This window comes from Pan troglodytes, chromosome 12 (genome assembly GCF_028858775.2).
Source record: "Pan troglodytes isolate AG18354 chromosome 12, NHGRI_mPanTro3-v2.0_pri, whole genome shotgun sequence".
NCBI lineage: Eukaryota > Metazoa > Chordata > Mammalia > Primates > Hominidae > Pan > Pan troglodytes.
In genome coordinates, this window is record NC_072410.2 from 59,851,420 (window position 1) to 59,874,232 (window position 22,813).

Here is a 22,813-nt window from a genome sequence, read left to right on the forward strand (position 1 = left end):
GCATCACTCTAAAAGACAATTATTTTTATCTTGGTATTGTATATTTGAGTAATAAATTAGTTATATCACTAACTCAGTAAGTTGAAAATTCATCGATTAAGAGAAAATTGGACAGAATAATTTTAAATGACATTATTTATTGTTTAGAAAATACTTCATCAAGAAAAATGAATTATAGAGAGAAAAACCAAAGTTGGTTCAGGATTAATTTAAACATACTGGAAAAATAATACAAAATGAAGCTAAGGAATAGTCTCTTCCTCTCACCTTGATATCTATGTTTCTTTGGAAAAACAAATTCAAAGTTATTAAAATGGGCATGTAGCTTCCCTGAATAAAATTCAATGAAAGGTTTCCTTGGCAAACTGACACAAAACCATACGAGAAATGACTGCATGCTGGGCCTCAAAAGTCACTTCATAAAAGTTCTGAAAAAATAATATTGGTTTATTGGTTTTCATTTTTACTACATAAACTAGAAGAGTTGAATTATCCCCCAAACATAAGTAACTGAGAAACCCATGCAGTTGCTAAGTGTAAAGGACACGTCCTAAAAGGCAAGGAAGGGTGAATACTTTCTCTTTGTGCTTATGGATATGCTGGGGCACTAAAGGTAGTTCCACACATCAAAGGATTCAGTACTATTTATTTGTGATAGTTTAATGTCAGAGTATACAGGAAGTTTGGTAATGGAAGGTGAGTCACATAGGCTTTTTGCTTGATGAAAGGTCATAAGTTTATTATTAAAGTAAGAACAAATTTTGGAAGATTTCTGCTACTGACATTGAACCTATAAACTTTTGTAGAGAAAAGATGATAAATACTAAACAAGTAATTAATACAAACAGAGTTCTTTCTGGACTTGCACATTAGCTTATGCGCAATCTTTAGAACTTGTGTGTATATTTCTACAAAATAAAGAAGCTAGAGTATTTACAGGCTCCCTCTGGTAACCCCAGATGATTGAGCAAGTTAGAACACTCTTTATTCACGAGAAACTTGTAAAGACTGTGACTTTCATGTGGAAAAAGAATGGCCAAAAGGAAACACCCAATGATTCTGATTTTAGTTTTCATTAAGGCATTTAAAAAGTTTAAGCAAATATTAGATGTCTCTTTAATTTGTTAATAAGAGAGCAGGTGTGAGTGTGTTGTGTAATACTCATGTATCTTGGAATACCTGAATGCCTGTACTTAAAGTTTGCATTTACATTCAAATATTCTAGGTGTGTGGCTATTACTCAGCACCTACACCACCCATGAGAAATTTTATTTCAATCACATGTTAGCTATTTCAAAGAAAACAAACACAATAACTTTACCAAGTGTTGGGCCAACTTTTCAACCCCCCATATAGTTATTAATTAGTAATAAGATGTCAACCTGGGTTTGGGTTTAGAATCAGATGATTATTATGATGTAACTCTGAGATTTTTGGAGATTAGAACTTTTTTAGGTTTTATCAAAACCTAGCCATACCCAGGAAGCATGCAGCACATGCTATAAAATGTGGAAAAGATGAGAAACACAACTCCACAGCAATAGAAAACAAGTCAATTTTCTCACTCTTTCAAATAAAAGTCTCAAAAATATACATATATATTTTAAATACATATATATTTTTAAAATACATACATATATATATATATATATATATTTTTTTTTTTTTTTTTTTTTTTTTTTTTGAGATGCAGTCTCGCTCTGTTGCCCAGGCTGGAGTACAGTGGCATGATCTGGGCTCACTGCAACCTCCACCTCCCAGATTCAAGCGATTCTCCCACCTCAGCCTCCTGAGTAGCTGGGATTACAGGCACCTGCCACTACACCCAGCTAATTTTGTATTTTTAGTAGAGGGGGGGTCTCACCATGTTGGTCAGGCTGGTCTCAAACTCCTGACCTCAGGTGATCCACCTGCCTTGACCTCCCAAAGTGTTGGGATTACAGGTGTGAGCCACCACACCTGGCTAGTCTCAAAATATTTGAAGTTGGTTATTACAGTTCCCTTAAATCATCTATTTTTAAAATCAAACAGTCCATGTGCTCTGAATTATTGTTCCTTTGATGTGGTTCTGGACACTTTAATGACTCTTTTTCTCTACTTTGTTAACATTCTGAATCACCAATGCCCCTTATAAAATACAACAACTAGTAGTCAAATAGTGCTCAAAATAAGAGCTAACCAATGCACAATAGAGAGATAACATTTCTCCCTTTGCACAAAGCTATTACCCCAAACTTTCATGAATCAAAGGAGCCTTATTATTATTCCCCTCTCAACCCACATATAGAGTGTTTTGAAATATTTTCCTTTCAACCTGCATTTTTAAAGAAATAACTATTTTTCCCAAGTTCTAAATAATGTTAATACACAAAAGTTTATGTATTTCCAAAGAAAGCAAAGACTCATACAGCCTCACAAGTGATCATATAATTATATTACTTATTATTAAATATTTTAAAGATCTCTCCTGTCACACACCAGTTATTTACATCAAATAGACCTAAAGGCCCAAGAATTCCAAGCTGGAAATCACTCACGTGATATAATATTTCTGCTATTAAAGTTAAAGATTGCTGTTCTTTTTAAAACAGCTTTATTTAGGTATAAATGATAAACAATACATGGCTTACATTTGAAAATAAAATTTAATGAGTATTTTTTATGCATGTATGCAAGTGTGAAACCATCAGCACAAATCAAGATAACAAACATTTCCAAACATTTCCAGTCCCTCCAAAAGTTTCCTGCATGCCCCTTTTTAATCTCTTCCTCCCTCCAGCTCTGATTGTAAACAACTACTGATCTGCTTTTTCTCACTATAGATTGTTTGCATGTTCTAGAGTTTAAAATAAATGGTATCACACAGTATAGTATTTTCTGGTCTGTCTTCTTTCACTCAGTATAATGATCTTGCAATTTACCAACAGTTTGTTCCTCTTTATTACTGAGTAGTACTGCATTGTATGGATATGCCACAGTTTGTTTATCCATTTGCCTGTTGATAGATATTTGAACTGTTCCCATTTTGTTATTATAATCAATAAAGTTGTTAAAATATTTATGTAGAAGTCTTTGTGGACATATGCTTTCATTTCTCTTGAAACGTAGAAATGGAATGTCTGGGTCAAGTGATACATGTATGTTTAACTTTTTCAGAGACTGCCAAACTTTTTTCTAAAATGGTTGAACCATTCAGAAGTACTCTGAGAGTTCTGTGGAGTTCCGGTGGCCCCACATCCTTGACAATACTTGGTATAGTCAGTCTTGTAAATTTTAGTCATTTGGGTAGGTGTGTAGTGATATCTTATTGTGGTATCAATTTGCATTTTCTTGATGACTAATGAAGCTGAGCATCTTTCCATTCCTATACAATATTTTCATTTGTGAAATGTCTGTTGAAATATTTCCCCCTTTCTTTTAATAAATTTTTAAATTTATTATTTTTTAGAGACGAGGTCTCACGGCGTTGCCCAGGCTGGAGTGCAATGGAGTGATCATAGCTCACTGCAGCCTTGAAACCCTGGGCTCAAGTGATCAGCCCATATCAGCCTCCTGAGTAGCTGGGACCACAGGTGTGCACCATCACACCCAGCTAATTAAAAAAAAAATTTTTTTGTAAGAGATAGACTCTTGTTATGCTGCTCAGGTTGGTCTCCAACTTCTGGGCTCAAGAGATCCTCCAACCACAGCCTCCTGAGTAGCTGAGATTACAGGCATGAACCACTGCACCTGGCCTCCCCTTTCTTATTACTGAGTTAAAAGAGTTCTTTACATATTCTGGATACGTCTTTTGCCAGATGCAAGTATTGCAAATCATTTCTGCCAAACTGTGGCTTGCTTTTTCATTTTTGTAAGAGTTTTATAAAGAGAAAAACGTTTTAATATTGATGAAGTACAAATTAACCATTTTTTGTTTTATCCTTTGTGTTTTGTTGCATTCTACTTAAGAAATCTCCCAAATACAAAGTCACTAAGATTTTCTCCTATGTCCTCTTCTAGAATCTTCAGTTTTTTGTTTTTTAAGATGGAGTTTTGCTGTTGTTGCCCAGGCTGCAGTACAATGGTGCGATCTTGGCTCACTATAACCTCCACTTCTCGGGTTCAAGCAATTCTCCTGCCTCAGCCTCCCAAGTAGCTTGGATTACATGTGACTGAAACCATGCCCAGCTAAGTTTTTGTATTTTTTTTAGTAGAGACAGGGTTTCACCATGTTGGCCAGGCTGGTCTTGAACTCCTGACCTAAAGTGATCCACCCGCCTCGGCCTCCCAAAGTGCTGTGATTACAGGCGTGAGCCACTGTGCCTGGCTGAATCTTCAGTTTTTATTCTTACTTTTAGTTGTGTGATCTATTTTTAGATAAATGTTTTATACAGTGGAAGGTAAGAATTGTAGCTTTTTTTTTGTTGAGGAGGGGCATATGGACATTTAATTGTTCTAGCATCATTTGTTGAAAAGATTATCATTTCCTAATTGATTTTCTTTGCTAGCTTTGTCAAAAATAAATTGGCAATATATGTATGAATCTAATTCCAGGCTCTCTTCCAGTCACCTACAGTCTATTAGTAAACTAATACCACACTGTCTTGGTTAATGAGTTTTAAAATCAGATAGTATAAATCCTCAAATTTTGCTCTTTTTCAAAGTTGTTTTGATTATTCTAAGTCCCTTTCATTTCCACATACATTTTATAAACAGCTGACAAATTATTTTTTTAAAAAGCATGCTAAAATTTTGATTGGGATGGCATTGAACTTATAAATTGACTGAAAATAACTTATATCTTTGAATCCATGGCCGTTGTATTTTTTCCCATTGATTTCACTCTTTAATTTCTCTCAGCAACGTTCTGTTGTTTTCGGTATATAGATATTGCATATCTTTGTTCAAATTTATCCCTGAGTTTTTTGTTTTGGATGCTTTTATAAATGGTATTTTTTTCAGTATTGATTTCTGATTGTTCATTGTGACTACAGAGAAACACAATTGAATTTATATATTAATACTGTAGCCTGTAACCTTGCTAAATTTACTTTTTAGTTTTAGTACCCATTTTAAAGATTCCTTATGCTTTTCTATATAAACAATTGTCAACTCTGAAAAAAGTGTCTTCAAGTAACATTATGTATAAGAAGCTTAAAACAGTATCCTTTCATTCTGCTACTCAGCCTTTACACAACCATCATAACGTTTTACTTCTATATGTTATAAAACCCAGAATACATTATTGAAGCCTTAAACAATTATCTACCAGAGAGATTTTTAAAAATAAGACAAGTATTTTATATATACTAATATATTTGTCATTTCATGTGCTTTTTTCCTTCGTGTAGATCCAAATTTTCAAGTAGTATCATTTTGCTTTTTTGGAGTGCTGGGAATAGAAAATTATGTTGACAGGTTTTTGTTGTTATACTTTTCCTTCGGTCCTTTAAGAATATCACCTCATTGTCTTCTGGCTTGAGTTGTTTTTGTTAACAAGCTTTGCTATGACTTTCTTCATTTTTCTTGTGCTTGAGTTTCACTTGGCTTCTTTGACCTGTAGGTTTGTTTATATTTTTAAATTTTTTTATTTCTAAAACTTTTGGTGTTTATTTCTTCAAATACTTTTTCTGTCCTCTTACCTTCTCTTCGCTTCTTCACACACGTTAGGCCACTGAAGTTGTTCCACAGTTCACTGATCCTTTGTTATTTTCTTCTTTCTCTCTTTTAATCTGGATGGATTCTATTGCTATGTCTTTAGGTTAACTAGTATTTCCTTTTGCAGTATTTAACATGGGGTTAACCTCATCCAGTCTATTTTTCGTCTGACTTTGTATGAGATGAAAAATCTCATCTCGATAAATTCAATTTCAATTTTCTAATATCATCTATGCTGTTTTCTTCTACCTTCTTGGATATCTGGAATATATTTATAAAAGTTATTTTACCAGGTTGATCTTTTAATTCCATCATCTGTCCCATTTCTGCATCTATACTAATGATTATGTTTTCTCCTCATTATGGGTCAGGTCAGATTTTCTTGTTTTTTTACATGCCTGATAAATGTTTGATTGGCTGTCATACAGTATGAATTTCATGTTTTGTGTGCTGGAGTTTTTGGTATTGATTAAAACTGTTTTGAGCTTCATGTGTGATGCAGTTAAATTACTTGAGATAAGTTTGATTCTTTTGAGCCTTGCCTTTAAGCTTTGTTAGGTAGGCCTAGAACAGCTTTCAGTTTAGGGCCAATTTGGCCCCACAACTGATGCAATACCTCTCTGAGGCCTCTACTGAATGTCCCATGTGTTAGGAAGTCTTTTCTTTCTGGCTGGTGGGAACACAAATTATTCTTGGTCTGGGGCAAACTCCAGGGATCATTCTGTTTGTTTCTTTGTCCTTCGTGATTTCCTCACATGCAAGCTCTGATCCACACTCAGCTAAAGACTCAGGAGGGGCTTTCTACAGATCTCTGAAACAGATCTCATAGAGTAGTGCTCCTCATACAGGTATAAATTCCGTACCTCTTCTCTTCTACAAATTCTTGTCACCTCAGTACTCCCAAGTCCAAACTCTATCTCCTTAATTCAGGGTGATTACTGGGATCTGAGTTTTTTTCTCTCTGAACTGCATTTAGAAACTCTCTCCCACAAATAAGTTACATAATTGTAGGGCTCGTCTTGTTTCTGTTCTCTCGGGGATCATTATCCTGTGCTGTTTGTGTCCAATGTCTGAATCCTATTGTTTCATATAATTTTATTCCATTTTTTAGTTGTTTAAGAGGCTAAATCCAGTCTGTGTTATCCCATCATGACTGGAAGTGGAGGTTTTGCTGCTGCTTTTAAAACACACTTAATGTCATGGTCTGTAGCCACATGGGCTGTGAACTGTATAACTCCAGATTACAGTATGAACACATCCCCTTTTTATCCCCACTCCAGATTTGGGCAAATGGCAGCCCTAATTACACAGTCTATTCATACTGAGCTTGTGATAATCCCTAATTTAGAAATATTATTATTTCACTGTTTGGTATCTAAACAAGTCTTCTTATCAAATCAATACCACAAATGATTATTTTGTTCTCCTCCCCAACAGACCTATAAGATAACTGAAGTTTAATGTCTACAGAGTTTGATGGAAAAAAAAACCAAAAACCTAAATACCATTTATAATATAGTTTCTGTGAGAAGACACAATTGGAATTCCAACCAGAGATTCTAGGAATATATCTTCCTCACTTGTTAGTTTAGGGTACACACACACATACCTGGAAGAGGGTGAGAGAATAAGGTTTAAGACTATAAACACTCAGATAGTGGACGAGTTAGATACTGACTTATAAAGTGTACATTAATGATTTGTACCCATCTTAAGGTACATTACAAAAGGATCTCTTTAGGTAACATAGAGACTAACTTGTGATGACAGCAAAATGAAATGTACTTACTCATCCAATTCTTCTTCTTCAGTTTTAGAACTATCAGCATAGAGGTACTTGCTCATATCCACAGGTCTTATATTTTTTCTTTTTGTAGACTGGGGAGGAGAATCCTTTATGGTCACAAATGCTTCTGGCTCATCGAATGGGTTCAAATACTGTGGAGTCTGCACCTCTTTAAAGGGATTATAGCTGTTATTATAAAAAGAGTCTTCTGTTTTTCTAGGTGAAGCTGTTTCAGTGATCGGTTCTATAAAATAATAGCAGATGAATTAAATCACATGAATACCATATGATATTTTCTAATATTGTTTAGTGTTCTCAAATATATGCATTATTGAATTAATAAGCTCTATGGGGCTGAGAAAGAGCAAAGCAATAATAAAACAATAATATATTTTAGAGGGGCTAAGTATTCTTAATGTTCAGAAGATGTGATATCTAAAATCTCTGTCAATTTCTCCAGGAATGGTACTCCCAAAAATGGCATTTTTGGATCATTACTGTTTCTTGAGATCCTCTGCAGTATCTAACAGTATTAACATTATGATATGCCAATTTTGAAAATGTTTTCTTAGATGTGCAAAATTATATTCTTTTATTGTAGTCTACCAGCCTGCCATTACAAACCGATACATAATAAATTTCTGTTTTTAAAAGAACATGAAATGGGCCGGTTATGGTGGTGTGCACCTGTAGTCCCAGTTCCCAGGGACGTTGCGGTGGAAGGATGGCTGGAACCCAAGAGTTCAAGGCTGCAGTGAGCCATGATTGTACCACTGCACTCCAGCCTGGGTGACAGAGCATGACCTCAATTCAAAAATAAAATTTAAGGCTGGGCATAGTCTCTTGCACCTGTAATCCCAAGACTTTGGGAGGCCGAGGTGAGTAGATCACTTGAGGTCAAGGAGTTCGAGACCAGCCTGGCCAACATGGTGAAACCCTGTCTCTACTTAATACACAAAAACTAGCCGGGTGGGGTGGCGGGGGCCTGCAATCCCAGCTACTCAGGAGGCTGAGGCAGGAGAATCGCTTGAATCCAGTAGGCAGAGATTACAGTGAGCTGAGACTGCGCCACTGAACTATAGTCTGGGCAACAGAGCGAGACTCTGTTTAAAAAAAAAACAAAACAAAAACAAAACAGAAAAATAAAATTAAAAAAAATAAAATAAAACAAAAAGAACAGGAAATTGATTCACTTTTGAAATGTTCTTTGGTATTTACGTAAGCACAGACCACTCAGGGATCTGATAATTCATTCTGTCCTGTGTCGTACATATACTCACAGGCCACTGAACTTGTTTTCTCAAAGTTTTCAAAGAGGAGGTTTCTGTATGCTACAAGACTTTAAATCTTTAGAGCTTTTAATGAGATTATTTTTTCAATGTAACTTCAATCAATAATAACATAAGAATCTTCAAGGTGAAAGCATTATAATAATACTGGTAAGCTGATAGATATATCAAGTTTTTCTAGCTTTTATTATTTCAAATTTTAATTTGAAAACAATGGTACTTTCATTTTTATTTTTTTTTTGAGACACAGTTTCACTCTGTTGCCCAGGCCGTAGTGCAGTGGCACGGTCTTGAACTTCTGACCTCAATGATCCACCTGCCTCGGCCTCCCAAAGTGCTGGGATTACAGGTGTGAGCCACCATGCCTGGACAACAATGGTACGTGTGTGTGTGTGTGTGTGTGTGTGTGTGTGTGTGTGTGACGGAGTCTCACTCTGTTGCCCAGGCTGGAGTGCAGTGGTGCAATCTCGGCTCACTGCAACCTCTGCAGTGACCTCTCCCGAGGTCAAGCTATTCTCCTGCCTCAGCCTCCTGAGTAGCTGGGATTACAGGCGCCCACCATCACGCCTGGCTAATTTTTTGTATTTTTAGTAGAGATGAGGTTTCACCCTGTTGGCCAGGCTGGTCTTGAACTCCTGACCTCAGGTGATCTGCCCGCCTCAGCCTCCCAAAGGGCTGGGAGTACAGGTGTGAGCCACCATGCCCGGCCAATGACTTTTATATTTTAAAGTCAAACTACGTATACTGTACATGTTAGCCCAGAAAATTTATCTTGTCTTTATGTTGAAAAGAACATAAAATGAAAACTTCTGAGCTGAAAGTCTGTACACCATGGAGAAGCAAGTAAGTGTGAAAGAGAAGTCATAAAATCAAAAATCAATACTGAAATGAATTTAAACATAGCCTAAAGAGACTCAGTAATAGTATCTTTTGTAATACCATGATAATATTCAAACTTAACACCACTAGAATCTTTATAATCATGTAAATTAAGCATTTTCTTTTCTCCATAAGGGAAGAGAGACTGTAAAGTTTTTCCTATCCAATTTTGTATTAACAAATATCAGGGCTCAAATGCTTAAGAAACTGACAAAATGGGTCAATAAAAATAAGATTTTTATTTTTTTCTTTCAGGAAGAGGATTGCAAAAATTAATCCAAGCAAATTCATCAGTTACAACACCAAAAGCAAGAAAGTATACAAACTATAGAGCAAGATTTGAAGATGCTAGAATAGGCAACAAAGGAGGGTTTAAGAGAAGACTTTCTTTCTTTTTTTTTTTTTTCCTGAGCTGGAGTTTCACTCACTCTGTCGCCCAGGCTGGAGTGCAGTGGCACGATCTTGGCTCACTGCAACCTTTGTCTCCTGAGTTCAAGTGATTCTCCTGCCTCAGCCTCCCAAACAGCTGGGATTATAGGTGTGTGCCCCACACTGGGCTAACTTTTGTCTCACTTCTGTAACAGCCCTTAAGGCCAGGCTTTACAAGTTCAAAACTACTTAATAAGAAAAGTGACTCAGGAAAAAAAATCCCTGGTTTTATACCTCACAAGTATGCTGTATATATATATAATAGCAGCGGTTCTTAACCTACTCTCTGCTCCATGTTTTCACATGCATAACTCACTCTCACTACTAATTCTCTGCTAGAGAATCTCAGCCAAGGAGACATAGAGTTGGGGCAGAAGGGCTCAACAGACTGAGTGTCAGGGAAAATGATCCATATAGAGAAGCTACCTCCACCATTCCAAAATCAGTATATCCCACATTCTGACCTTATTTGGTAGACCAAACGAATGAGACTCGTAAAGCCCCATGTAAATGTTTACGTAAGGCTTTCTTTTTTCTTTAAAAGCCATTCCATAGAAGTGACCCAGAATTGCTGATCAACTCCAAGTGGTATTGAACACAATAATAATATCATTATAAACAATAATTTTTTGTGTGTTAGTCTCTGAAGAAAATATTTTCCTGCCCTTACAGTTCAAGTCAACTTGACTATACAAAGACTTTAAAATTACAGGAAAACTTGCTACCTTCTGAGTCAGGATCTCCAAATGGATTTAATTCTGCAACATCAGGATCATCAAATGGATTTGAATTCACGGTGGCCAAGTCCTTTTCTGCTTCATCCAAAAAGTTAAGTTTGTTGATAAGCTCTGAAAATAAACATATGGGTTAGTTCCCTATTATGGTTAAGTGTAAGTATTGAACATTCGTGAAATATTTCAAATGGTAAAAGTTCACACGAATAATACCTGCAAATAATAGTATATAGCATTTTACCAATGACAGAATGCCATTCAAGTATTTTGTAGCATACCAACATTTTCAAATAAAACAAAACAAACATTTGAGTATTAATTGAAAATTATGTCAGATAACGAACTGTACTAAAGAAACTTCCATGTCAATTTAATTTGAGCCAATAAAAAAAGTGTTGACATAGACTTTTAGAAAGAACATTCTTCACTCCCAAACAGGAATAACTGAAATGGGCTTACGATAAGCAAATATTCTAAAAACAATATATTTATAATATATAAACACACTGAAGAAGTAGCATGTTGTATGACCAAGTATTATCTTAGAAAATGTTTTAAAACCACTGTCTATCAAGGATCCTGACATGACTTTGCTAAAGATAAGTACTGTTATCTTGTTGCCTGTTGGTGCACTACAAATTACCGAAGAAAACATTCAAGGAAAAGCACAAAGACAAAACTGACAGATAAGTACAGACAGAAGTCAAGAGGTAGCAGGTCACAGTAAATACAGGCAATCAGAAGCAGAAAGAAAGGAGGAAAGCTCTTAGACCTTCAGAGGAACTGGCTGATTTAGCTGAACGCATATTTGCTTGCTTTATGCAGTCATCTTGATCTTCATCTAAGCTGCTCAGAGCATTCAACTGGTTTACAATTTCTGTAAACAGAAGCCAGTCAAGACAAATATAAGGTAAGGTCATTTAATTAAAGAGAAGTAGGAGCATGCTGTTACCCAAAAAGACAAAGAGGAGATGTTTGGTTAATCAACAGAATACATTCTGTGGATGTTATTTTGATGGACCCATAACAGATATGCTTAACTGAATGTTATGCTGTACTCATATTTTAAAATAGAAAGCATTTTATTGTTAAAATGTATACTAGTAACATAAAAACTATGTTAATAAACACAAAACAAGATAATAACCCAAGAAGTTGACACTGGTTTTCACATTTCACATTTATAAAATAGAGCTGTGCTTTAAACACATACATTAAAAACAGAACAAAATATATATACTCTGATACTATAGAAAATATTTGTCATTTGTTTTATATTCTAAATTTAAACAAAAAGTTTTAAGAATATAAATGCATGAATTATATACATAATAAGTATGTATTCATGTTGCATTTTAAAAATCGGCACTAAAACAAGAAAAACAAGCAACAGTTACTATTTTCTACTCCTGTTTTTTTTTTAATAGGATCTGTTCTTTTAAGGCAACTTTAGAGTATATGCTTTAGAAAAATCTTATAATAAAAACAATAAAAGAGAACTAAAAAGGACAGAGAAACAAATTTAAGATACAATTTTTTACATGAGTCATCTATATTTTGAACAACTCTGAATATGTGAAATTATCACTCACTGGGTGAAAATTAGACTACTCAAATAAGAACCTTTTAGGATACTACGGGGTAATTCCTGATATTTCCAAAGTTACAACCTAGGAATAGCTTAGGTACAACGATACAGCAAATAGATCCAGATTATTCAGTAGGAAAGAAATAAAACGATTGGAAGTAGAACACAGTTGTAAATTTGACATTAAAAGTACTGTTCTTTAACACTGTAAACCTAAGGGCACATGCTAAATTTTATTTGAACTAAATCATTTAATATGCATTTATAATATGGCTGCCTGCAACTATTCATGTATTGAAATTTTATCAGTCTGTGCCAAGACCTATTCTTCGGACACAAAAACAAACATGGTATTGTCCTTGTGGAATTTACAATCTATAGAGACACAAATTAACATGGAAACAGACTTAACAAATACCTACAGGTATACCACATTTTATTGCACTTCCCAGATATTGCATTTTCTATTAAGTAAAGAGGTTTTTTTTGCTTAAAGCAACAAAAAAATTTATTATCCAACTGTTGTGGGGATCAGAAGACTTGCTGGGCTAAAATTAGGAAGTTCGATAGGCTGCATTCCTTTCTGGAGCCTACAGGGAAGAATTTGCTTCCCTCCCTTTTCCAGCTTCTAGAAGCCACCCTTGTCTAGAAGTCTACAAGCCACTCCTTAACTTGTGACCCCCTTCCTCCATCTTCAAAGCCAGCAACAGTGAGCCAAGTTGTTCTCACATCACATGTGATGACTTTCTCTTCTGCCACTCTCTACCATTTAACCACCCTGGTAATTATATTGAGTCACACGGATAACCTAGCATACTTTCCACTATGTCACGGTCAGCTTATAAACAACCTTAATTCCATCTGCCACCTTATGAATTGAAGGTTTGTGACAACTCTAAGATTAGCAAGTCTATCAGCACCATTCTTCCAACAGGATGTGCTCACTTCATGTCTGTGTCATATTTTGGTAATTCATACTGTTACAGGATCCTTGGGATGTAGCTTTTCTGGCTGGAAACCTCTGTGGCCGGTGGTGCCTTTGCCTGAGTTTTTTGCTCAGGCCTGCTGGACTCATTCCACCCACTTGGCCTGGCATGCTGCACTTGGCTCACGCTACTGACCTGGATCCCATGCCTACCAAGGGCGAGTCAGGCATGGAGTGATGAGGGGAGTGTGAGTGAGTGTGGGGTCTAGCCACTGTGCAGTCAGACACACCAGCTGCTGCAGCAGAGTGGAAAGCTCCATGTGTGGCACAGGCACCAGCTCTCTGCAAGGCTGCAGGTAGACCAGGTGCACTGCAGTTTCCACATCTGGCACTGGGAACATGGTGGCACCTGGAAGCTTGGAGATGCCAGGAACCACAGGGCCCCAAAGCGGGAGTCACAGCCCTGGCATGGGGAGCTCCCAGATATGTGCTCCCTGATGGGCAGCAGCTCTTCTCTCCTCTTCACCTGCAATGTGGTGAGCAAGGGGCATGTTTCAGCCCTGTTTGTGTTTCAGTTCTCCTAACCCTGCCATTCAATGGGGCTAAAAGAGCTGAGTTCTTGTCCTACAACCAGGAAGAATGAGGTACACAGACAAGTGGAGGGTGAGCAAGATAAAGAGGAGCTTTACTGAGCAACAGAACAGCTCAGAGGAGACTCGCAGTGGGTAGCTCCTTTCCACAAGCAGGGTGTCCTGACGAGTGTTCAGCTCCTAGCAGAGAGGAGACCCTGGAGTGGGAAGCTCTTCTCTGCAGGTAGGTAATCCTGTCAACTCTGCAGCTCTCAGCAGAGAGACCGTGGAGTGGCTTGCTCCTCTTTACAGGCAGGTCATCCCATTGTCTTTCTAGCTCTCAGCAGACAGGAGGCCCTGGAATGGGTTGCTCCTCTTTGCAACTGTTTGTCTCAGTGTCTTCCAAGCTCTCAGCAGAGTAGAGGTCCTGGAGTGGGTTGCTTCTCTCTGCAGGCAAGTAGTCCCATCAACTTCCCAGCTCTGAGAAGAGAAGAGGCCCTGGAATTGGTTGCTTCTCTCTGCAGCTGATTGTCCTGATATCTGCTCAGCTCTGACAGAGCCCAGGGCTTTCATGGGCCTCAGAGAAGAGGAATTGCATGCTGATTGGTTCATGGGCGGCCTGGAAAAAGCACCACAACCTCCCACTCTGGTCTGTGGAACTGGCAGCCTGGCCCCCAGCCTTCAGGCCCTCCCTGGCCTGAAGGTGGGGCCTCACCAGAGACCTTCCTCCTTCTACCCAGGAACCTACCTCCTGCTGCCATTCATGGTGCCTAGGGTGTAGGTGCCAATGGGTGCCTGCAGGCCAGCATGGAGCTGCCCTCAGCCACCCATCAGCTCCCCTCCTATGCTCATCGGTGCCCAAAATCCAGAAGGGGTCTGCTGCCGAGGTGGCAGGGGGCTGGTGTGTCAGCACTGCCCTGAGCATGTGCACACCTGGCCAGGCTGTGACAGCACCCGAGCTCAGCTCCAACTTTGTTCCGAGATTGGAGCAGGTGCCAATAGGAGGGAGAAGCCAGACAGCAGAAGCAGGCACTTCTGAGGCTGAGAGGGCAGGGGAAGCCTTCCCAGGCCCACAAGAATGCAGGGATGTCTGGGTCTGCAGCCGCCGTTTGGGCAAGCTGTGCTGGGGGGTTAGGGCTCCTGTCTGCTCCCTGCAGTGGGAGGCCCAGGTCCACAGCCGCAACTTGGGCAGCTGAAGCTGCACCCAGGAGGGCAGGGCTCTCGCCTGCTCCAGGGTCCAAGAATAGAGGGGTACCTGGGTCTGCAGCACAGCTTGGGCAGATTTAGTAGCACCCAGGGAGCTCCAGCCCCAACTCAGAAGGGGCGGGGCTCCTGCTTGTCCCCAGTTCCCGCCAGCTGCTTGGAGTGTGTGGCCTCAGCCACGCCTCCCTGCTGTAGCAGGCATGAAGACAGCCACCACTCCAGACGGCCCACCGCTGCCATCATCACCATATTCTAAACCTTTTCATTATATCTGTTAGGTGATTTGTGATGAGTGATCTTTGCTGTTACTACTTAAATTGTTTTGGGCTGCAATGCACCACACTCATTTAAGATGGCAAACTTCATCAATAATGTGTGCATTCTGACTGCTCCACCCAGTTGTTCCCCCATCTACCACTCCCCAGACCTCCTTATTTTCTCAGACACAACAATATTGAAACTAGGCCAGTTAAACCCTGCAAAGACCACTAAGTGTTCAAATGAAAGGAAGAGTTGTATGTCTCTCCCTTTAAATGAAAAGCTAGAAATGATTAAGTTTTGTGAGGAAGTCATGTCTAAACCAAAGACAGTCTGAATGCTAGGCCTCTTGTGCTAAACAGTTAGACAAGTTATGAATGCAAAGAAAAAATTCTTGAAGGAAATTAAAAGTTCTACCCCAGTGAACACATGAAAGTTTTAAAAAATGCATAAAGCCTTATTGCTGATGCAGAGAAAGCTTTAATGGTCTGGATAGAACATCAAACCAACCACAGCATTCCCTTAAGCCAAATCCTAACCCAGAGCAAGGCCCTAACTCTACTCAATTCTGTGAAGGCTGAGAGAGGTGAGGAAGCTGCAGAAGAAGTCTGAAGCTAATGTAGCTTCAACTTGTGTCGATACTGAAGAATGTGACTTCAAGTTGAAGTAGATGCTCATTTACCATTCCAGAAAATCCTAGGGCCCTTAAAAATGATGCTAAATGTACTGTGCCCGTGCTGTATAAATGCAACAACAAAGCCTGGATGACAGCATATCTTTTTACAGCATGGCTTACTGAATATTTTAAGCCCATTGTTGAGACCTCCTGTGCAGAAAAAAAGATGCCTTCCAAAATATTACTACTCATTCCTTTTTAGCATGCTCCCTAAAAAAGTAACATCACTGCTCACTGACAATGCACCAGGTCGCCCAAGAGCTGTGATGGAGATGTACAGGTGATTAGTGTTGTTTCTGCAGCACACAGTTCAAGGAGTAATTTTGATTTTCAAGTCTTATTATTTAAGAAATACATTTTGTAAGATATAGCTCTCATAGGTAGTGATTCCTCTAATGATCTGGGCAGTCAATTGAAAACCTCTTGGAAAGGATTCACTGTTCTAGATACGATTAAGAATTTTGTGATTCATGGGAGGAGGTCAAAATATCAACATCAACAGGAGTTTGGAAGAAGGAAGAGGCTGATTCTGATCTTCATGGTTGACTCTGAGACGTTCAAGACTTCAGTGGAGGAAGTAACCACAGATGTGGTGGAAATAGCAAGAGAACCAGCACTAGAAGTGGAGCCTAAAGATATCACTGAATTGCTGCAATCTCATGATAAAACCTGAAAGGATGAGGAGTTGCTTCTCTGGATGAACAAAGAAAGTAGCTTCTTGACATGGAACCAACTCCTGGTGAAGATGCCGTGACATAATGGTATTGCACACTTAACAGACTACAGTATAGTGTAAACATAACTTTTATATATACTGGAAAATCAAAGAATGTGTGTGACTTGCTTTACTGCAATATTTGTTTTATTGTGGTGGTCTGGAACCAAACTCACAATATCTCCAAGGAATGCAGGTATGAAAATACTAGGCTGTCAGAGGTATGTTATTGATCTTCCAGCAAAATATATATGAAAAGTTGATAAGCTTATCAACTTCCCTTTTCTAAATGAGTAAATATATTTTGCATAACCAAAATTGCTTGAGATAGTCAAAGTAAACCATAGAAAACAGAAAGTAAACGCAATTAATACCAATTGAACTTTTTAATCCCAATTTGAACAGTAGGAGCTAAATAGTCAGACTTACAAAGTTTCTTCTTCCATCTTGTTTTGCCAATAGTTTTAAATCGTACTCTGACTCAAGGTAACCTAGCAAATTTCTCAGTAAGTAGAATTAATTCATAAATTAGATAATTTACCTGCCTCTTGCAGTCACTGTAATTTTGTAATTTTTAGGAAAAATATAATGGAGTGTAGGATCACTGTTAAGTGATTACCAGTCTCATGACTGATTTTTTTTTCATTCTTTACTAGTTGGGCATTTTTCAAAATTTACAAATGATTTATTTTTAACTTTAAAAATATTAATAACTTTGAACATATAAAAAGAAATATTAACAACAGCAGCTAACAATTACTAAGCAGTGGGAAAGGCTTTGCATCCATTATCAGTTAACTCTCATAAATAATCAAAAAAGAATTATTATTCACATTTTATCATGTATATTAGTATTATTTATTTGCCCCACAGGAATAACTTTGTAAACATAAAATATGAATAACTTTGAAAATATAAAATATAAAAAGAAATAATAGCAGTTAATTATTAAGCAGTAGGAAAGGCTTTGCATCCACAATCAGCTAATTCTCATCAATAACCAAAGAAGTATTATTATTATCCACATTTTATCATGTATCTTAGTATTATTTATTAGTCCTATATTCCTATATGTGCAATTAATAGGTCAAAAAATGTTTACACAGTGCTCAAATATTTGTAGTTTTCTTTATATAGCTAAGACGTTTTAATTATCTTATGTTCCTAAAAGTAATCTTAATGAGAGAAGAAATCAATCATTTATTAAACATGTTATATTTGAGCACCGCAGGGAATATAGAAGAAGTATTAGAGTTAGTCTTTACCTTCAAAACATTAATATTGTTCCACAGAATTTTAGGTATAATGTCGGCATTTTAAAAAATACTATCAAGATGACTCTATTACATGACTGAATTATTTTTCCAAATGCTTAGAGTATGTCTTCCTCATCATCATGCTTTTGGTGACATCTAAAATCACTTACGGCCATTTCTTCATTAACTAATTCAAAGTAATTTCTTCTTTACATTCTCTTCACTAATGACAAACTGTCCTAGTAGTTTCCACCATTTATCCTTAGCTTAAGTAAATCCCTACTTCACTCCTAGAACTTCTGCTTCTACAACTTTCATTTACATTAACAGAGTGAAAAGGTAATTTTGATTATCTATACCAATGCTTCCCTTATTTGGTTTGCAAATAAATGTTAACACAAATCGTAAAAAAGCAATGTCCAAAAAAAACCACTTATCTATTTAATAAGCATTTATCAAGTACCTATTACATGCCTGTGCTAGTACCTGCTCTCATGGCTTTATATTTTAGTGGGACAGATAGGCAAGTAAAGTAATATATACTGTATGATAAACATTATCATTGAGATAGCACTGTAGGCTATGGGAAACTAACTGAAAGAGAGATGTATAACTCAGAGGTTAGGAGGGCTTTCTGGATTTTTATCTACATTTGAGCTAACACAAGACAAGTAGACATTATGATTATTAAAATAAAAGAGGATATGGATGAGGACAAAGGGAGGCAAAGAGAACATGACATACTTGAAGAACTGCAAATTGGAGTTTAAGATGCCAGCGATAGGAAATGGAATTAGATGGGGCTGGCAGATGTCCTATCATGAAGGTTGTTGTGATCAAACTAAAGAATTTGAACTTTATTCTGAGAGTTATGGGAATCTAGCATATTTCAGAAACTACATTCCAGCAGCAACATGGTGGCAGCGTTTGGGAAGAAAGGATAGGAAGCAAGACAAAGCATCACCACTCCATGAGGGAAGGCACTCAATAAATACTTGTTAATTGAAGAATAAATTAAGAAGATTTGATGATTAATTTGGCATGGAGGATAGGCAAGAAATCTAGGATAAGTGCTATGTTTGCATGTTGGATGACGGTGGATAGCAACTGAGACTGGGCTATTAGTTTTAGACAGTTGGTGAAACTTCCCATGCAAATACTTCAATTGGCAGTTGCTATGTGGGTCAAAACCCTAAAATATATAATTTTGTTATGTATTTCTCCTTCTAAAAAAAGTACTTGTCTGTTTCTTCCAATTTTCTACAATGTTTTACTTTTACAATCGGAAAAAATTAACTTAAAAGAAAATTTATAACAAAAATTTATTCCTGGAATTTTTTTAGTGGGAAGTTTTTTCAGGTACATGCTACCCTGACCAAAAGTACTACCCAACCCAAAATATTTATATAATACTTTATTACTTTATAAAGTCTTGTTTCACAGAAAATTGAAAACATTTGGAAAATGCTAATAATGTTATATTTCTCCCCTACTACTACACAAATTGAGCAATAAACCCATATATTTCCTGTAACTGTATGTCAGTTATGGACCTGCTTCACATTGATGAGAATAAGAAGAGAAACTAAATCAGGGGCAGGCAATCAAAGCAAAGGGTCAAATAATTTGAGATTCTTCCTTACAGTAAGGAAGGCAAAAGAAGATCGAAATTGACCACCAGAGATTATCACATTGAACAAAAAAAGGTGGGGATGGGGATGGCAGCACGACAAGTGACGAGTAGGTGGCTTTTTCCTTTTAAGAAAGTCTGTAGTTAAAAGAAAAAAAAACTTCCTAGAGGCTAGAATATACCTGCAAATCTTGCAGTATCTTCGTTATTCTCTAAATTATAACGAGATTCAGGTATGTCTTATTTTAAGATGGTCTAAAATAGTAACTCTTCAACTTTCTGGCAGAGATCAAGGTAAAAAAGATGTCACTTTCTCCACAGGCTTAAACCCATAAATATGTGATTGCCTCTTTTAGGATACTAGCATCTCCTGATTCTCCTCCTATCTCGGACAGAGAGTTCTGTCTCAGTCTGTTTTAATAATAATTACTCTTCCCTCTGCCTAGGATCCCATCATAGATCCCATTTTTCCCCTAAATCTGTTCTTTTTTGAAAGAATTCATCTATTCTCTTGGCTTAACTACAAACACATAAATGAAGATAATTCTCAAATACATACTGAGTGCCAGACTTGAATTTCCAACTACCTAGTGTGCACTTCTACTCTAATGACCATAGATAGTCCCCTCACACACTTAATATATTAAAAATAGAATTCAACAGCTGTGCTACTATGTCATGTTCATCTTGTATTTCTAACAACTAGCAATTTTAAGCCCATAGCTAGTACTTAATGTATGTTGTAAATGAATGAATGAATGAACCGAATGAGTCATAATACTTTGCATCATCTTATAAAGGCAGGAGGATATAAAATATTCTTTATTTTTACATTATAGATACACTGTTTTGTTTATCTATGTATCTATCTCTATGTCTATGCATGTATGCATGTATCTATAATGTTTCATTTATCTATAGAAATATTATATTTTAAGCCACCACTTCAAAATTTGGTGACTTAAAACAACAAATTATTATCTCTCAAAGTTCTGTGGGTTGACTGGACTTAGCTGGGTAGTTCAATGTAGTTAGATGGCAGTGGGCTGAAGTCATCTGAAAGCTTGACAGGGCTGGATGTCCAAAATGGCTTTACTCACGTTTGATCTTGGCTGAAAAGGCTAGAACAACTCGCAGATGGCCCAGCATCTCTCTCTCTCTCCAAGTGGCCTGTCCACATGGCTAGTTTGGGGTTCCTCTCAGCAATACAGTCTCAGGGCACATGAACTTTTTACATGACAGCTGGTTTTTCCTAGAGTATGCATTATGAGAGGACCAAGCAGAAGCTAAAAGGCAGCTTCCAACTTAGTTTTGGAAGTTACATAGTCACTTCCATTTTATTATATTGGGTAAAGTGATTTACCAGGCCAGCCAAGCTGCAAAGGAGGAGATTATAAAAGAGCATGAATATTGGGAGGTATTAATTCATTAGGACACAGTCAGGAGACCAGCTATACCACACAGTAGATCAATAAATCAGAAAGTTAGAAATCATTCATTTTCTTACAAACCTAACATATTTACTATAATTTTTACATGCTACTTTCTAGTATTTTACTTACACATACACATAAAGGCACAAATCTTAGACTGTATAATTTAATGAATTTTGACAAACATATACACCCATGTGACCCAAGCTGCGTAACATCTGCAACATCTTCCAAAGTTCTCTCTTGCCTCTTTTCAGTCAATCCCCAGTCCCACAGGCTATAACTATTTTAATGTTTTTCACACAGGATTAGTTTTGCCTTTTCTAAAAACATCACATAAGTGAAATCATATAGTGTATCTTTTATGTAAAGCCTCTTTCACTAAGCATAATGGTTTTGAGGTACATCTATGTTGTAGGGCATATCAATAGTTCATTTTTATTGCTGAGTAGTATTCCATTCATGAACATACTACGGTTTAGCCATTCTTCTGTTGATGTATGCCTGAGCTATTTCCAGTTTGGGACTATTACGAATAAATTGCTATGAATATCTTTGTGCAAATCTTTTTGGAGACATATGTTTTCATTTATTTGGGGTAAATAAATGGGTCAGAGGGTAGGTGTATGTTCAGTGTTGTAAGAAACTTGCTAAGTGCCGGGCATGGTGGCTCACACCTGTAATCCCAGCACTTTGGGAGGCCAAGGTGGGAGGATCACTTGAGATCAGGAGTTCGAGGCCAGACTGGCCAACATGGTGAAACCCCATCTCTAATAAAAATACAAAAAAAAATTAGCTGGGCATGGTGGTGGACACCTGCAGTCCCAGCTACTCAAGAGGCTGAGGCAGGAGAACCGCTTGAACCTGGGAGGTGGAGGTTGCAGTGAGCTGAAATCATGCTACTGCACTCCAGCCTGGGTGACAGAGTGAGACTGTCTCAAGAAAAAAAAAAAAAAAAAAGAAACTCATTATGTGATGGTACCATTATACATTCTACCAACAATGGATGAGAGTTTGTTGGTCCACAGCCTTGCCAACATTTAGTAGTGCCAATCTTTTAAATTTTAACCATTCTAGTAGATATAGAGTTGTATCTCTCTGTGATTTTAATTTGCATCTCCCTGATTAAAAGTGATGTATTTTTGATGTGCCATTTGGCTAGTGATAGATCTTTGTGAACCATATGTCCAAATCTTTGTCCATTTTAAAAAAATAAGGTCGCATGTCTTTTTTATTATTTAGCTGTAAGGCATTTTTATAAAAATCTGTTCTGGAAACAAGATCTGTGACAGATATATGCTTTGTGACTATTTTCTTCTAATCTATGACTTGCTCGTACATTTTCTTAATGGTCTTCTTTTTTCCTAAGAGAAAGGATCTCACTATGTTACCCAGGATGGACTTGAACTCCTGAGCTCAAGCTATCTTCCCACCTCAGCCTCCCAGTAGCTAGGACTATAGGTGCGTGCCACTATGCCTAGCTTTTTAAATAATCTATTTTGATTAGTGTAAGTTTTAAATTTTGATTAAGTTTAATCTATCAAATTTTTCCTTCCTGGTTATTGCTTTCTGTGTCATCTGTTAAAACCCTCTGCCTACCATGAGGTCAGAAACACAGGTTTCTAGGTTTTTGTTTTGCTTTTTTTCAGAAGCTTCATCATTTTACAGTTTTGTATTTAGGTCTATGATCTATCTTGAATTAATGTTTGCTATTAATTATAATGAACACACTGAATTAATGTATGTGGAGAGGTAGGGGTTGAGGTTCATTTTTTCCATACAAACATCCAGTTGTTCAGCATCATT

The 22,813-nt window shown here is 37.2% G+C and overlaps 1 protein-coding gene across 48 annotated transcripts in view; it reads right to left on the bottom strand.

Moving 5' to 3' along the window:
* The window catches only part of EHBP1 (EH domain binding protein 1), a 364,085-nt gene that overhangs the window by 173,431 nt on the left and 167,841 nt on the right, over positions 1-22,813 (bottom strand). For 30 of the 48 annotated variants that reach the window (XM_063789818.1, XM_054678447.2, XM_054678444.2 and 27 more), the window contains 2 exons: positions 10,746-10,868; positions 7,427-7,667 (listed from right to left, as the gene is read on the bottom strand). In XM_063789818.1, the coding sequence (XP_063645888.1) occupies positions 7,427-7,667; positions 10,746-10,868 (364 nt within the window). Of the gene's footprint in view, positions 1-7,426; positions 7,668-10,745; positions 10,869-11,526; positions 11,632-22,813 lie in introns of all 48 variants that reach the window. The other 18 variants (XM_054678441.2, XM_054678436.2, XM_054678439.2 and 15 more) reach the window with 1 other exon arrangement.